Source organism: Micropterus salmoides, unplaced genomic scaffold (genome assembly GCF_014851395.1).
Source record: "Micropterus salmoides isolate LMB-PRFRI ecotype aquatic unplaced genomic scaffold, ASM1485139v1 Ms_hic_scaffold_1, whole genome shotgun sequence".
NCBI classification, from domain to species: Eukaryota; Metazoa; Chordata; class Actinopteri; order Centrarchiformes; family Centrarchidae; genus Micropterus; species Micropterus salmoides.
In genome coordinates this window covers 61358051-61375532 of record NW_024040040.1, presented here as the reverse complement: position 1 = coordinate 61375532, position 17482 = coordinate 61358051, and the positions used below count along the sequence as shown (strand labels likewise).

The 17482-nt window shown below is 42.3% G+C and overlaps 1 protein-coding gene across 4 annotated transcripts; it reads left to right on the top strand.

Annotated features, from left to right (window-relative positions):
• Positions 1 to 634: 634 nt before the first annotated feature.
• On the top strand, positions 635 to 15552 carry aftpha (aftiphilin a). Of its 4 annotated transcripts, none has more exons than XM_038734732.1 (10): positions 635 to 816; positions 3463 to 5178; positions 7673 to 7836; positions 10145 to 10274; positions 10650 to 10706; positions 12056 to 12178; positions 13063 to 13123; positions 14096 to 14179; positions 15000 to 15123; positions 15267 to 15552. In XM_038734732.1, exons 2-10 carry the CDS (start codon positions 3499 to 3501, stop codon positions 15406 to 15408), a joined length of 2565 nt encoding a protein of 854 aa, XP_038590660.1. In that variant the 5' UTR covers positions 635 to 816; positions 3463 to 3498; the 3' UTR covers positions 15409 to 15552. The 4 variants fall into 4 exon arrangements, with proteins under 4 accessions (XP_038590660.1, XP_038590652.1, XP_038590677.1 ...); XM_038734724.1 differs by having other exon boundaries at positions 13060 to 13123; XM_038734749.1 differs by lacking the exon at positions 14096 to 14179.
• The last annotated feature ends 1930 nt before the right edge of the window (positions 15553 to 17482 follow it).

Here is a 17482-nt window from a genome sequence, read left to right as displayed (position 1 = left end):
ATATTTCACTATTTATCTGGATATTTATATGATATTTATCGAATATTTTACTGATATTTTTGGGATAGTTTACTGACATGTTTGTGTATATTCCACCAATATTGTTCAGATGGTTTATTAATATCTTGTTGACTATTTGACTAATATTTTTTAGATATACTCCGTATAATTTTTCAAATATTTTACTGATATTTTTCGAATATTTAACTGATATTTTTCTGGATATTTTTCTGATATATTTGTGTATTTTCCCAATATTTTTCAGATGGTTGTTCTATTTTTCCGATATTCTAATATTTTTTGGATATTCTCCTAATATTTTTCAAATATTTTACTGGATATTTCCGTGGTATATTTTACTAATATTGTTCTGGTAGTTTATGTGGTAATATCTTTTTGGATATTTTTCAGAAATTCTAACAATATTTTATGATATTTAATTGGTTTCTTGGCAGATAAGTGGTCGCTAAAAATACTCAATACCACATCCATTATATATATGCTTTAATATTACTGGCCAGTGAATCAGTGATTTGGACAGTGTCACAGTGTTTTCGCTGTGTGAAGCCTCACCTGTAAGTTACCTGTTAAACGTGGAAAGTTTTGGGAGAACCAAGCAGAAGCTGCCACAGCGGTGCATGCTGGGTGATATTGAGGCAGGGTAGCAGCAGCAGCAGCAGCAGCCGCCGGCTGACTCAACCTTCAGTTTCTGCTTCACTTTCAGCCGTCCTGCGCTGTTCACCTGGCTTCATCTGACAACAAATGGACAGCGCTGTCTTTACCTGAGCCATGGGAATCAGTGGACAACAGCGCACGGTTAGCTCACCTGCTTCTTTTGGTCACTAAAACACCTGCTGTCAAACACGAGCCGGAGGATGAGGAGAAGCTAAAGCTAATGCTTAAGGGAGATGCTTGTTGTTGACGTTAGTTTCAGCTAGCTGCGTAGTTAGCTTACTTCTCACTCACTTGTATCTGATGTTGTTGCTTTGCACGCGTTTATATATATTCATATGAGATATATTCTAGCATAACACTAACGTTATTATCGACTCGACAGAGGGGCAACAAACTAATGACACGTCAACTGGCAACATCGCTCATCATTGCAACACGGTTAGTTTAGCTTTGCTTTTCAACACAAGCTAACCGAGCATAGCTAAAGTTAGCTACCGTTACACCCCATCTCAGCGAGGTGTCTCCGGCCTTGTAGTTTAATTGGATAACTTCTAGTTAATGCTAACCTAGCCTCACGCCAGATTAATGTCACTCTGGTCGTTTTCTGCTCTACATAACTCAGCTGTCAGGTTCCTACTGAGCTAACGGGCGCACTAGCCAGCTTGTGTTAGCCTGCTAAGCTAGATGGAGCTACGTTAGCCTTCTAGCTTTACTTATCAACCAACGTCAGACAAGTGAAGAAAAATGTGTGAAACTTGGTTTAACTCGGGGAAATAATTGCCTCACCAGGCAGAGTTTGAGCCTGATATAAACAACTGTCAGAAGATGCCAACCTTGTTATTATGGATGTGACAGCTCGTCTTAATAGTTAACATATTATGTTTGCTGATTAACTAACTCACTTGGACTTTATGTTAGGTTTAAAGCGCTGGTCCCCAAAACAGCTGTTTCCACTTAAATAACTTTTTTATTTTGTTTAAGCCAGACTCTATTATTGCCATGACTCATCCCAGCGGTTCAGTGAGTTCAGCACTTTTTAAATGTCTTTTAAATGTGGTTGGAGACACAGATCCCAGTGTAGTTTATACTTACTCATTTGGCAGAGGCTTTTATCCAAAGCGACTTACATTTGATGAGCAACATATTTTTTACATTATTAATAGCTATTAGCACGTATGCCATCAGTTTCCTTAGGGACAACTTTTTTTCCTGCTCCTTTGTCATTAACTTGTCTTTCTGGACTTGCATGTCTGTAGCAAGTCAGCAAAGGCTGGGTGTAAACTACCTGCTCACAGGTATTTTTGTGAGATAAGGTGCACCAAGCAAATACACGGTTAGTAGACGCCACCCACTACTTCTGTTGGTTGTTTGAGAAATCAAACAGTTTCCTCTTTGAAGGTGGTTTGTGGCTCATGTAGTGATTATTGGTCAGAAACGTTTCACTTAGTTCATTTTACGGGATTGTAAATTCCTCAAAACGTCTTAGGGAGCTTTCTTAAAGAATAGATAATTTGGCTCTAATTATAGGTAAATTAACAGAGTTAATTTGGATTTCCAATCCATAAGTGCAGGTAGGTGATTATGGCATGAAAAATAAATCTCTTGATTATTTCAATGAATTGATTTTCACTATAAAATGTCAGCAAATGGTTAAAAAAAACCAACTGAACACTATTTCCTAGAGCTCAAGGTGACATCTTCAAATTACGTTTTCTGTCCAACTGTCCAGAACCCAAATAAATTAAATTTACAGTGATTCAAAAATACAGAAAAGCAGCAAATCCTCAAATTTAAGAAACTGGAACAACCAATTAAACTAACTGGCAAAGATCAGAACATTTTCAATTTAATAAGATCCAAATTCTGTAGTTTTTTCCAGGAAACTTTTAAGAAATTTTTAGCAAATAAGGGACCCACAAATAAAAGCATTGCTTCAATGATTGCATTACAAGTCACAGAACTCTCCTTTTTTCCACCAGGTAAAATTTTAGTTTTTGGAAGACATGGTAATACTTAAATACTTAGTAATACTCTTTTTATCTTGCAGGTAAAAAAACTATACTTGAGGGAACGGTTGTTGTATCGACAGGTTAGAAAAGTCCTTGAGGGTTAGGGAGCTCTTTAAAAACACACCAAAAAAAGAGCTTCTGTTAATTTGTGATGAAAACAGTGCACTGTTTTTTTTTAAATATAATCTTTAATGAACACTTGTAAGATGTAAAACCATGGTCAAATTAAGAAGCACAACTGTGGGGACTGAGGAAATCAGAGACAGGCTTCATGTAGGAGCTTTGCAGGAGGAGAAGGTACAAGGACATATTCACAAGTTTTATAGAACGAAGGGATGATAACAGGTTTCAGTTGTAGTTCAGTAGCGACGGAAAATAGTAGCTGTAAATGCAGAGTTCCTCTGCCACAAGTTGACCTGAGGGTGTTCATCGGGTCAAACATGGCATGAAATGAAGATAAGTAGAAGCTGTTTGGTCGGGAGATGCAGACTGATGTGAGACGTCATAGTTACTTATGTCCTCACTAACACAGCACTGGTTTCTCATTACCACTCTATTACTCTCAATTTGATGCCGATCTGTCCCCTTTTAGTGCTTCAGTAATTAAATTTCTGCCTCCGCTCAAACCGCACATCAAGCTAATTGCTCCTGGAGCACCACTTGCCCTTAGTTACTTCTTGGGTTTATAAAGCCAGAATGGGGTTTAAAGACTTGTGGGTTTATTTATGTATCTACTGTGACAGATCGTCTCTGATTATGTCTTTTCCTACTGTCTCAGGTGTAGCCAGGAGGATTCGTTGCTTTCCAGAGAATCATGGAGCCAGATGTGATCCGCATGTACTCCTCCTCTCCGCCGCCGATGGAGGACGGTGCAGAGGAAGAGGACAACGAGTTTGGAGACTTTGACACCTTCTCCAGCGTCCCAAACAGCATCAGCTTCACAGAATTCGACACTCCGACCACTTTCAACCAGAGCCAAGCTCTGACCGCCACCTCCCCGCCTGAGCTCATCAACAGCAGAGGTGTGAGGGGCTTCAGCCACAGCTCCTCTAACGGCACCCACAGTCCCAATAACGAGCTGTCCAAGGCTAATGGCGTCGTGCCAGCAAGCCACCTGGGCAGCAGTCCCTCAGAAAGAACTGAGATGAAAAAAGTCCTCTCTGGCTCTCTGGATTTCTCGGTGAGAGACACAGCTGGTGGCGAGCCCGCTGATTGCAACGGCGGCAGCACAGAGGTGTTAACAAACGGGTTTGCAACCTTCGAATTTCAGGGAAGCCCTTCCTCACAGAATTCTGTCCATTCTCATATAAAAGGAACGTCCACTGAGGACACGGGCAGCTTCCCTGTCGACAGCCCAGAGGACGATTTTGCAGACTTTGCTGCTTTTTCCAATGCTGAAGGACACCTCAGCCAGACGGCAAGCGAGGACTTGGACAACCCCAGCTGGCTGGCGGAGGCTGCCTCCCACGACGAGCACTATAATATAGAGCAGGGAACGATTACAGAGGACAATGTCAGGGACACAAACAGAACTGGACCCAGCACATCCGGCTGTGATTCCGTGTGTGTTCCTGCTGTGGCCCCGGACGACTCGTGCAACACGGACCGGGGCTCTCGCACAGACGCTGACTCTCAACAAAGGGACGTAGCCTTTGCACAGGAGCACTTTGCCTCAGAGGCAGTTTGCACTAACAAACCCGTCTCTCTGAACGGGGTGGATGTAGCCGTCAGGGACGATTCCAAAGACGCCACGGGCTGCAGTGAAAACGACCTCTCACCCGACGCAGCTGCAGACGGTGAGGCGGGACAGTCAGACGGGAAGGGCTCCGGAAACGAGACGGAGACAGAGACGGAGACGGAGACTGAGACATCGCTGGGCCGGCCGCTGTCAACAGACGCTCTCGAGGACTACGGTGACATGAGCACCACGGGCTCGGTGCCCTCTCCACCTCTCCAAGGGGAGACCGCCACACCCGCAGAATACAGCCAGCTGGCAGAGGACGAGGAGGACGAGGACTTCGGGGACTTTGGAGACGCCGGCTCTTTCAGCGGTCACGGTTTTGCCGATTTTGACCAGCTGGATGTCCAGCAGGAGCAGAGCAGGTCGCACAGCTCAGCCCCTGCACAGGAAGCTACAAACTCCATGGACGATGACTTTGGCGACTTCAACTCCCCTAAATTTCACACAAGTAAAAACGAGGGGGAGGATGGAGGCAGGTTTGCAGATTTTCCTGTCAGTGACAGTTTTGGGAACTTCAGCTCAGCCACTGAAGGCGCAGACGGTGAGGCGAATGCAGGGTGGAGCGCCTTCGGGGAGCTAGAGCAGCAGCAGCAGGTGGAGGGGGAGTCCTGGGCGGAGTTCAGCATGGAGCAGAGCGTCGCTCCTCCTGCAGAGAGTAGAGAAGAAGAGCAGCAGCAGCAGGAGGAGGAGGAGTGGCATGAAAGTGAAGCTCCTGCAGTCAGTGAGGAAACCAGCAGGACAGACAACCAGTCGGTAAGCACTGTAAACTGGTCAGACTGGGAAACCTCATGGCTGCAGAGTTATTCATCCATGATATAGAGCTTTGTAGCACAGAACCTGTCTGGAGAAGGCAGTTTATGAAATGTGGAGTTCATAAAAGGTAAAACAAGGAGGAATAAGTTAAACAAAATGATCGAAACTTATCAACTTTTCCCTGGTGGTATATGTAGTTTTGGTTTCATTTGTTCACGTTTTTAGAAATCTCTTTATGAATTTTCTGCCACCTGTGTTCAAGACATTGAAAATGAAATATAAACATAATTATCAGTGACACATCCTTGCAGAACCGAGCAGTTTTCTTGGGAACTATTTCTTTGGCAGAAAAGTAGTTCCACTGAAGACGGATCACAACGAGGTACCAGGGAAATTGGGGGTAGAGGCAAAAATCAGAGAGACAGACGTTAGAAAACCTGGACAAGCAACACTAAAACCATCTATATGGATAGATACCACTAGGTATACTTGTAATTTGGGTGAACTGACCCTTTAAGATGTAACAGAAAATAAAAATAAAAAGAGTTTTAAAATAATGTTTTACAAACTTAGAATTGGTAATTAACGTTCATTGTGAAATCTAACAGAAGTGTAAAAAAAAAAGCAGGGAGATGATATCGGCTGATTTTAGCTTATCGCAGATGAATCTGTATCGGCCTATAAATCACTCAACTGATGCTGATATTTACAGAGCAGGGTGGCTGATCATCAAAACAAAGAAAAGTCTTGTATAATTCCATTATTCCTGCAGATTACAGCTATATTTAGTATATAGTATGACTATATATTTTTAATGCTCGATTATTGATGCTGATTATCTCAAAATGGCAGATATTGGCCCGATTCTTCGGCCGACTGAAGTAGTTAGAAATTTCTCAGAAATGCCAACGATGAATTTGAGATGTGTCTCTGTTCCATAGTTTGTCCACTGATAAGTGGACAAACTATGTAAAATGTCCCACAGTTTATCGTGGTCAAAATGTTTAAATAATCCAATTTAAGGGAATCTTAAATCTTTAAATCCGTGTTTATGTGGTGTTTTATATTTAAAAAAACCCCAAAGATCGGTAGATATGTTATCTGACTCAAATACTGGTCTTAAAAATCTGGTATCTGTTTTGTGATTCTTAGTTGCATCGCGATGCAGACTTTGACGATAATTAATCGATTATGTAGAGGTTAATTGATAACGCATTGTTGACAGAACGAAAAAGGCAGAACTCGGAAATGCAGAAGGACCGTCACACAATGGAGACGCGTGGTTCTCCCTATTTAAAAGGAGTGAACGTGGTTTGCTGGAGCGTTGTAAAGTGCGTAGTTGAACATGTATCTGACTCTATACTAATAACAGCAGCCTTATAAATAAAAATAGCAACAGCAGAGGTCAGTAATAATGCTATGCAGTTAACTAAATTTCATTACTGCTACTAACTTTAATGATCTTTTAACTGACAAACATCGTGTGTGTAATTCAGGGCACAGTTGAAACGAGATCTAAACATTAGTTGTCTCTCATGTTGAATCAATACGGTCCAAAATAAGGTCCCATGGTGCTGAAGTGGCAGTGAGCGAGGCTCTCTGTTTAGAGTAACACAGAGCTGTAGTGAGTCCAGCTCTGCAGCTCAGAGCAGGATTCACTCACAGCTGTTAACAGTAGCGCCGGGACCTCCTGTTTAACCACACAGCATTGGCTGTCGGCCAGTGTAACCACTGTGACGGCTGCCAGCAGGAAACTGGGTTAAAAGTGTGAAAGTGTCTGAGGTAACGCTCACACTCAAACAGAAACTATTCTCTCTCTGGTGCACCAGGATGCTTTTTTCTGTTTTTTCTAAAGTAAACTGGTTTCATTGTTGGAAATAGTACTTTGGACAAAAGGACAGCTGATCATGCAAGCTGTGTTTTGTGGTGGTTGTATGGCAGTAGGGGCGTTCAGGATGACTTCAGCTGACTTTCACAGTCTTAATAGTCAGACGAGAGCTGCCAGCGACTGCAGGGGTAGGGTATAAAAACACTGCCGTCAAGTTGGATACATTGAACTTCCAGTGGAGTGCGTGAGCTTGCAAGGACTGATCTTGCGTTATTTGCAAAGCTAAATGCCGTGAGATCAGGCATAAAGTGGTTCCTTTGGTGCAGCCGGACAGGTGAGGCGTGACCAGGTTTGACTCCGAGTCTGTCCAAGCTGTCAAAGGATTTGCTCTGTAAGAGTGAATCTCACCAGCTAAAGATCCTGCTCGAACTCCTAGGAGTTCGTGCAGAGCCTGATGGGAGAAAAATAGCTGGTTTAACTTTTCAGCTGCAGCCTCTGTTTCTTCATTAACCTGAACATTTGAAGCTCGTGGTCGATAACTTGCTGCACAAGTCAACACAAATTCAAAGGGGTCGGTTACTGAGATTGCAAAGAAAAAGAAGAAATATTAAAAAGCTTGGAAGTGTTTTATAGGATGTGAGCTAAAATCTGTCACGGTCTCTGCAGGCGTCGCTGTCGAGCCGCCTGGAGAAGCTGTTTCAGAGCAGCTTCCCTCAGACCGCCGTCCCCCCGGTGGAGGATGTGGTGGTGTCCCTGAAGATCATGCTGGAACCTCCAGAGGACAAACCACAGCCGGGAGCCGAGGAGCCAGAGGGGACGCCATGCAACAGGTGAGTCCGCGAAAAATCATGAAACTAACAAAAAACAACCAACTTTTCCATTTAAAAAAATGTTTCGTTTGACATCTGAATCATTACATTTTTCATATTTATTTTAGAGCCATTTGGATAATTGATTTGTGTCGTTTTTTTAAAACACTTTTTTTTTTATAAAGAAAAATGAATTGATTCCTGCTTCTTAAATGTGAATGTTTTTTTGTTTCTTTCCTCCTCTGTGAAAGTAAACTAAATATCTTTGGGTTGTGGTCAAAACAAGACATTTCAGGATGTCTTCTTGAGCTTTGGGAAACACTGACATTTTATAGACCAAAACGTTGATCTGTTAATTGAGAAAATAATCGACAATGAGAATAGTTGTTAGTTGCAGCTTTAATTTGTTAGCTGCTACCAATCAGTCCGCTGTTTCCCGTCCGGTCTCAATGAGTGTTAAAGTCTTTTATTTCTTTAATGTAAACAGAGATTTAAAACAAGACACACATGCTCGGTTTAAATCCTTAACGGCCACAAGTTACCAAAACCCCAACCTGTGTCTTTAGCTTAACTTTGATGAACATCAGAAAAATCTATTTAAAAAAACTGTTTTTTGTACTAATAAATAAGGCAGAGTGCATAGAATAGATGAAACCACACACGGTATTTTTCTTGCGGTCTGTTTGTAAAACTAACAGCCAGAAGCACTGAGCGGTATTTTTCCCAGTAAACACACCGACCTCTTTGGCTGCTGCAGTCCCTCCGGCCTGTCCTGCTGCAGAGTGTACGGGCCGGGTGTCAGCAGGGCGGACTGGTACAATCCACTGTATCAGCACCGCCGCTGGCTGTTTGATTAACAAACCATCCGCAGGAACAACAACCAGAACTGCACATAATACAACCTCTGTGCTTGACTTAAACTGTTAATTTAGTCCTTCAGAATGAACACTCGCTTTATTCCGAGCTCCTGTAGCAGTCAAATGCTGTCCGTGGTAACGTAGTCGCCCAGGCTTTCGACGTACGGGAGTGGGCATCGTTTCATGCAGGGTGGAAGATACAAAAGCAGATGCTGTAAACAGGAACTGTCAGTTGGGTGAATGATCAAATTTATTGACAATTTATAACTCTTTTTTTCAACTCGCATACATTTCATCACTTCCATTATGAATTTGGGTTTTTTTGTGTGTGACTCCCACCCTTGTAGCCACTTTCCTTAAATGATAAATGTCAATTTTATGTTGTGAATGATGAGTGATGAATGTAAGACGGAGGAAAACAATAAATCGGCTTTAAATGAATCAAATCAGCTGCAGTGTTTCCCACAGGATTTTAAGTAAATAGTTTCTTAAAATGGACTGTAAATGAGAGAGAAATGGTGATGAAACGGCAATAAAAACAACAAATTTATGATTATCCAGTAACCCTAAATCAAACAATAGAATATGTAATTTCCCTTTACCTTATTTTGAAAACTGGATGTTGTCACATATGCGTCCTCGCGCTAAAGTCATCCAGTCCGACCCAGTTTGATATATAATGTTGTATGTGGTTCTCGTATTTCGTAACATAAAGACTTGACAGCCTCTCTTCAGCTAGGACTCTCATACTGCAACACTTGTCTTTGTAAAGAGAGAAACTGACAGGATAAAGTCTCTAACCTGCCTGTCAGCTCGCACTGGTCCGTTTCAGTTACCATAAAGGCTTGAATACGTGTGCACTCCAAATTTAGGTGCAGCTAGCTTAATCGCCTTCTCAGAAACAAACTGTTAACGTTACCGTAGTTGCCTCAAAAGAAAAGTGTTTGTCTCGAGTCAGATTCCAAAGTCTGTGAGCGTGCCAGCTTACAGCAGCGCCCACAAAACGCAACGTTAGAAGTCTGAAATGTTATTATGAGGTGTGTAAACTATTTTCGGTTCATTTTGACACTGTGGTGGAGCTAATTATCTGTGGTGGGCTGCCATGGTTTTGTTAATTAATGGGAAACACTGAGCTGATAATTCATCATGCTGTTATTTTTTTTTGGGTCACCTCCATTTTTATGAATTAATTTTTATTTCCAACCCTCCTACTCAAATGTGTTTTGATTCTGGTGTCTGAACAGCGCTTTCTTTGCGATAACGTGCTTTTACTTGTTTTTCCCCAAAAAATGTAGTCATAAAAATGTAGTAGACATTGGTGTCGACGCTCTTTAATTTTAGCTTGCCTCCACTACAGAAAACCCTGTCCAGAGGAGAGAATCTTTTTTTTTTTCTGTGTCAACGTTTCCGTGTCTGTTAAAGCCCGTCAGTACCTCGTCTTTGACTCTGCTGCGTCTCATTGGTTGGTGCAGGTCTGTGCGTGGCGGTGTGTGGGCGCAGCTTCAGGACATCCACGAGGCGTTCGGCCTCAGATACCAGTGGGGGGGCTCCTACTGCAACAAAGCACTACTCTGCAGCCTGGGCATCGACACCCGGAATATTGTAAGACCATCTGTCTCCTACCAGCTCACTATTTCACCTGGCTAACGAGTTGGAACAGAAACACACATGAAAACATTAAAGATGGTCAATTATAATTGATTTGTATTAAATTGGCCAAAACATCAGAACACTAATGACCCTTTTGAATATGGAAATGCATAGATAACCTTGTGATCTGCAAAAGTGTATTTTAGAAATGATTTAATGACGCGTCAAGAGATGTGTGACCTTTATTAACCTCTGCTGGCTGCCATTAGGGACTGTCAAACGTTTCTCTTGTGAGGTGGAGAAAGTATTTTCAGAGCTCGGTTTTTTACTTTACAGCAGGATGTATCTGAGTTTTCTAAGCTGCTGCGTTTAATGTCTTTTTTTCAGCTGTTCACAGGACAGAAGAAGCAGCCGGTCATCGTGCCCATGTACGCCGCCAGCCTGGTGAGTCGCCAGACTCCGTCTCCTTCACCTCAACAGTACAAACCTTCTCTCAGCACGTCACACGTTCCCTGTCCTCATGTACAGTGATCATTCATATTATTAGTTTCACTCACTTTAACTGGAAATAGTTTTATTAATCATTTATATTTATATAAATGTGTAGTTTTACTTCTTCAGACCTTTAAACACTTTTAGTCAGTCTTATTGTACAGTACTCTTGATTCAATAGTTTTTTTTCCTCTTTAATGTCGTAAACAGAATATCTTATGTTTTTGGACTTGTGGCTGCACAGAAGTAGCAGTCTGAGGTCACTTTCAGGGAAACATTGATCAGCCTTTGCATCAGTTTTCTAACATTTTAACCATTGAGACAATTCCTGATAATGAAAGTTAACGTCTCGTCAAAGTATGTCCACTGAAGAGCTTGTTTTTGCTGCTGACCGGCTCAGATTGGTATTTCAAGTGTCTTGACAACATTATGGAAGGGATCCCTACAGAGAGTGTTTAATCCTTTTTCTTTAACCAGAAACAGTCACTATATCACACTTGTCAAAGCCACCAGACTCCCTTGATTAAAAACAGTAATTTAACCTCTTAGAATACAAGAGCTGCTGGTCTACTGTTTGTTTGTGTGTGACTTGCTGTTTTAAAGGGTTACAAACGGCAAAAAGTCTCACAATAACACAAACTAACCGATCGAGGCTGCAGTAGACCAGAGAGGTAAAATTACTCCTTTTTTTTTTTTTTTTTTAAAGCGAGTCTGGTGGCTTTGACGTTGCCGAACTTCTGCGTGCTTGTTTAATACTGGATCAATTTAAACCCAGTTTGTCACACAGACAAAAACACGGGGAAATAAGGTCCAGGTTGAAAATGACCAATGTTACCTTTTTATATGAGAAGTTATTTTTGAATTCAATAAGTAAGAACACTACAGCAGCGTCCTAACAGCAGGATGCAGTAAATAAATAAAAGCAAACTGCGTTTACACGGTCAACCAGCAGACAAAACAAAAACATATGTTTAGGCCTGAAAGAAACCTGTAGATCTAGATTTAAATATGCGTCTGTTACACTCATGCAAACAAGCATTTTGGTCTCATTAACAAACCATTCGAGGTATATTTCCCTCTTAAATGACCCTCAGCTCACTGTAAAGTTCGTGCAGACTGAATACCATCACATGCACAGCGCACAGTGATGTTTACACTAAGTGAAACTTTCAAACTCACGTCGTCTTTATGGTTGCATCTCTTGTTCTACACATTTCCCCCCTGACATGTTTGGTGTGTTTGAAACACTGCGTTCCTCTGATGCCCTGCTGCACATCACAAACACTGTCTGTTGTCTTTAGGGGATGCTGGAACCAACCAAAGAGCCCGTGAAACCCGTCTCTGCAGCAGAGATGATCGCTTCTATAGCCCAGACGCCTCCAGTGGCTCCAGAGAAGAGCTCCTGTCCCTCGGACACTGTCCAGGTGGGACCTCAGGGCGTCTACGGGAAAACTAGAACACTTTACTGACACCAGAGGAGCCTTCATTATGTTGATGAGCTGATTGTTAAGCTTTAAGTGTTGTTTAAAGGATAAGGCTTGTCAATAAGTGAAAACACTAAACCAACAACGTCCTCCAATGCCTGTGTCAGACTGTCACACATGCTATGTGTTGCTCTCAGCTCCAAACCCATTAGTTCCTCCTGGGGCTGAACGATGAATTGAAATATTATTGAAACTGCAATGTCGCCAGTGGCTGCGAGCCTTTGTATAAATGAAGCTTTGTGGTGCTACAGAGACGCCGCCGGCCTCTAAATCGTATTCTCCAGATGTAAGGGAATGTGCTTGAGTAGTACAGACCCCAAGCAAAGAGTACATCGTCCTCATTTTTATACATTGCAGTGAAAATGAAATGCCGCTCCCACTGATATCATGACTCATATCGCAACCCCAGCATCCATCAAAATAATGGCGATATGATTTTTTGCCTTATTCAGCCCTACTTCCTTCTGAAGACACATCTTTAAAACACCTCAGTAGTTTCCTTAAACAGCTGCTCACCAGTTTTTATCAAACAAACGGGAGGAAATGGTACATTTGTTGGGGACTAATTTCAGCGGCGGATGAATCCAAATGTGGTGCTCTGATGAGTATTTGGGGCAGCAGGACAATGTATGTGGGACTGAGAAGAAACTACAGTGTGTGTTCATCTGATGAAGGAACATGTGACCCAGTGCAGCAGTGAGACTCACTGGTGGGGGTCACAGTTTAAACTCAGAGGTCTGTTTTAAATCTAACCAGCAGGGGGCGACATCGCAACATGTGTGTGTTTATGTATAAACTGACCTCCTCTCTCGCTCCTCCAGCAGGAGGTGCTCCCGCCCGTCCAGTTCGACTGGAGCAGCAGTGGCCTTACCAACCCTCTGGACGGTAGGTGACCCCCCCCTCCCCCCCGCTCTTGGCTTGTTTCTCTTGTGCTTCTCTAACCCTTGGAGTGTTTTCTGAAGGTCGCTGTCTGTAGATACGTCAGTCCAAAATTCACCAGCCACGCCCACTGATTGGCAGACAGATGATGGAAACACGTGGCTGGTGCTATTTTCATGCTGATGTCAGGTTATTAACAACTTTCTAGATGCATTAAAAACCTTCTTCATTAAAGGGAAAATCCACAATAAACAATGCAATATTGACGATCTTTGCTAATCACTGATTCAGGACTGCAGGCTGTTCCCAACACGGGTCAAGACCCCCACAAAAGGTCATGAAAGGAGTGTAAGGGGGTCATGAGATGGTTACTGTGATGGGATATCAGAAAATCTAAATCCTGCTACAAATTATTGTTTTAACGACGTGTCAGCAGACATTATTGAGCAGGCTACGGCAGTCACTTTGCAAAAAAACAATAGATAAGTGAGTGAACAAACGGCACCAGGAGATAAATCGTGGAGACCACAACCTAACCGCCACATGAAGACTGTGCGTTTCAGTAGGGATAACAAACACTAGCTTACTTAAATATATATTCAAACATTGTTTTAATTTAATATATGTTCATACAAGGAGTTTCTAAAATTGGAAACATTCTAATTTAAATCAGGAACTATCTAATTAGGTACATTATGAATCCTCTGAATTTGGCTGTAGTTATAGATTATTGATATTTGTGCCACAGACATGTTTTTAGTAGCTGCAGTGAGAAGCGTGGATCTTTCCTTTAAACAAATGGCTGCTGTGCATGAAGACTTCTGTCATCGAACTGTAAAACCAGTCTAACATTTCTCATTTAGCTGATCACTGACACTTCTGCATGTTTCTGGTGTCCCCTCTCTCTCTCTCTCTCTCTCTCTCTCTCTTTGTCTGTCTGTCTTTGTTAAACTCGGCCACGCCCCCTTGGCTGTGCAGCGAGCGGAGGCTCGTCTCTGTTAAACCTGGACTTCTTTGGTCCCGTGGAGGATTCAGGCTCCACCATCTCGCCCTCCATCCCAGGTCAGCTGCTGCTCACGGCCTCCTCCCTGTCCTCACCACCTCCTCTGCCGCTCCTCGTCTCTAAATTAACCTCCCATCTCCGCTTCTCACTTGTAACACTCGTCTGTGGGCGACTAGAGTTCACGTCTGTGATAATGAGTCTGGGACAGATCCAGAGTCTGGTAAACAAACAAACAGCCGGAATATGAACTAACTTCACCTACACTGAACAAAATTATAAACACAACCCTTTTGTTTTTGCCCCCATTCATCATGAGCTGAACTCAAAGATCTAAGACTTTCTCTATGTACACAAAAGGCCTATTTCTCTCAAATATTGCGACAAAACTTGCGACATCTGTGGCATTGTGCTGTGTGATGGAACTGCACATTTTGGAGTGGCCTTTTATTGTGGCCAGCCTAAGGCACACCTGTGCAATCCCCATGCTGTCTGATCAGCATCTTGATATCAGTGGGGAAACTACAACATCCGCAGAGCAGTATCGCAGGCTGATGCACAGCTAAGTAAAGGGGCAGGTAGACTTTGTTGAAATATTATGACTCCACTGCGACTTTATTCTCGTTACATTACACCTTCTATGGCATGTCAACATCAGTATGCAGTTATCAGGTGAAGATTTCTGGTGAGAAAACTACAACAAAATAATATTTGTAACAAAGTTAGTACCTTTTTTCTGTAATTGCATCCCAGCGGGTGAAGGTCAGCGTGGCGGTGACCCTGACTGGTTTGAGCTGCTCTTCGCAGACCGAACCTGTCGATGTGTTTGTTTTCTCAGCTTCCACCTCGGTGACTTTTCTTTTTTTAACCTCCTTTAATCAGGTGTCGACCCCGAGCTGTACGAGCTGACGACGGCCAAGCTGGACCCCGGCAGCTCCGGCAGTCGGGTGGCGGACGCCTTCGCCCGCTTGATGTCCACCATGGAAAAGACCAGCACCTCCACCAGGTCAGGGCTCAAAGAGGCTGCAGGCCGGCAAGAAAAGTGCAGAAGAAGAAAAAAACCCACCAGTGGATATCATGTTTGGTAAACGTGTGTGTGCGCGTGTGGCGAGATCTGTGAACGTCTCTGTGTCTCTTCCTATTTGACAGGAAGCCGAGGAAAGAGGAGAATCTGAGCGAGGAGGCGGCCAAAGTGATCGCAGGTCTGCCGGATCTCTCCTTCATGCAGGCCAAGGTGCTGATGTTTCCCGCCACGCTGACGCCGCTCGGCTGCCGGGCCACGCCAGACTGAAGCCGGGCCCCCCCCAACCTCCTCTCCTCCATCTCTCCCCTGACCCCGCCCACCCCCCACTCAGTCAACTTGGCCCTGCCTGTAATGAAACGTCTCGGGAGCAGGTCAACTCTTCATTTTCAGCAGATCTCACTGACTCACTCGGTCCATTTTATAAAGTCGTCGTGTTTTTTTTTGTTTGTTTTTGTTCTCTTGCCGCGGCTCGGCCCCTCCCTCCCCCTCATACATGCTTTTATTTTAATTTGCGCTTTTTTCTCCAACTGACAATAAATTTAAAAAAATAATTAAATCGAAGCATTTATCATCACGGGAAACAGCTCGGGCGTGTGTGGTGAGGGGGACCGCCTCGGCAGGCGACCTGCACATTTAACGGGAATAGGAGATTAATTCATTTACAGAGTTGATCATTTATAGAGGAAGGTTTAGGTGTGTGTGCTGTTCATATCTAGAAGAATCATCGTGTAAATATAATCAGGGATTAAATGTTTTTTGTTTTTTTTAAATTCTGAATGATTTGTGGAGGATGATTTTACGTCTCTGTGGTTGGGGGGAGTGTTCTCGTCTGTCTGTGAAGGAAAAACACTGGCTGAAGCTCTTTTTGAATCAAGTGGAATATATGTATGACAAGTTTAATTTAATACGTTTATATACATAATATAAAAATATATTTATCGACTTGAAACCACACTGCCTGCAAAATCCAGCTGAATGTTTTGTGTCCCCCTTGTTGCCTTAGTTTTTACCTGCAGTTGCTGTAGATTTTAACCTGATTTATCTTTTTGTAATTTAATTTAGCTTTTTAACATAAATTATGTCGCCCCCCCCCCCCCCCGTCTCTAGAACGCAGGATGACTCTTACTTTTTTATTCTTTAAGTTTGGGAAACCTCCACCGACCAAACTCTGGTGAATCTGGCGAGTTCTGTCATTTTGGAGTTTTTATTTTCTATTCCACGTTAAAACACTTTCACAGATATTCCAGCTGTTGTGGCCGGTGGATGAAAACAAGTTTCCTTCCTTGTTTGTGTCTGCTCGCTCATTGTTCATTTTGAGTAATTTTTTTGTATTTTTTGGGGGTTAAAAATGGGACTTCTTGGTTAAAACCACTGAAAGTTTCTCAGCAGTGAAGGTCGACTCACATCAGAAGGGAATTAAGGGACCAATTTCTTGCTTCCTCGTGTTGGGTTATGTACACTGTTCCTAATATATGAAGTGCTTTTTACGGTCGCGGCTCTCATTCGCTCATGTTTTGTTTTGCAATATTATTTTGTTTTTGTTCATACTACTGTCAGCTCCCGTCTCCCCAGGAGGATTTTGCACATTGTAAAGATGAAATGGATGTAATCATAGTTCACTGTGGCTTTAGACTGTGTACAGTTAAACTATGGACTGTAAAATGTACGGGAAAATTCCTATGGAAAAAAACTGAATCACTTGAAGAGCCTGTCAAAAGGTTATTGTGCATGCCCAGGTTCTTTTGAGACTATAAGTGTGTAAATTTTACTTTTAGTGTACACAAGAAATTAAAATAGTTATCTTCTCTGCTTGTTTCTGTTTCTTTGGGACCGACGTGAAGTTTCTGTTGAAGGTAAATGTGACGTCTTTGTTTCACCTGTTCAGTTCCCAGTTCCAGGGAGGGTTTATCCAAATTCAACACATGAAACCAGTCCTCCTCCAAATGTTTAAAAAAAAAAAAAAAAAGTACTTCAATGTTAATTGAATTAATTGTTAGTTAAATTCAAATGAATTGACCAGTTTAAAAAAATATTTTAGAATAATTAATTTTAAATTAAATGAATGTAAATTATGCATTAAACCTAATTATAATAGATTTCCTTATTTTGTCAATAAATTTGAGCATATTCATGTCACTACTGTTTACTACTAATATAACATTTAAAGAATGAAGCAGACTTATATTGGCTGCTCACTGGATTACTAGAACAGGTGATACAAAGATGTGTGACCTCTTTGTTTCATCTCAGACTTATCCAAATTGTCAACAATTCAAGTTGAATCGCATGATACCAGTTCTTCTTCTTTGAATGTTTACGGAGGATGAAGTGTGCCATGTGA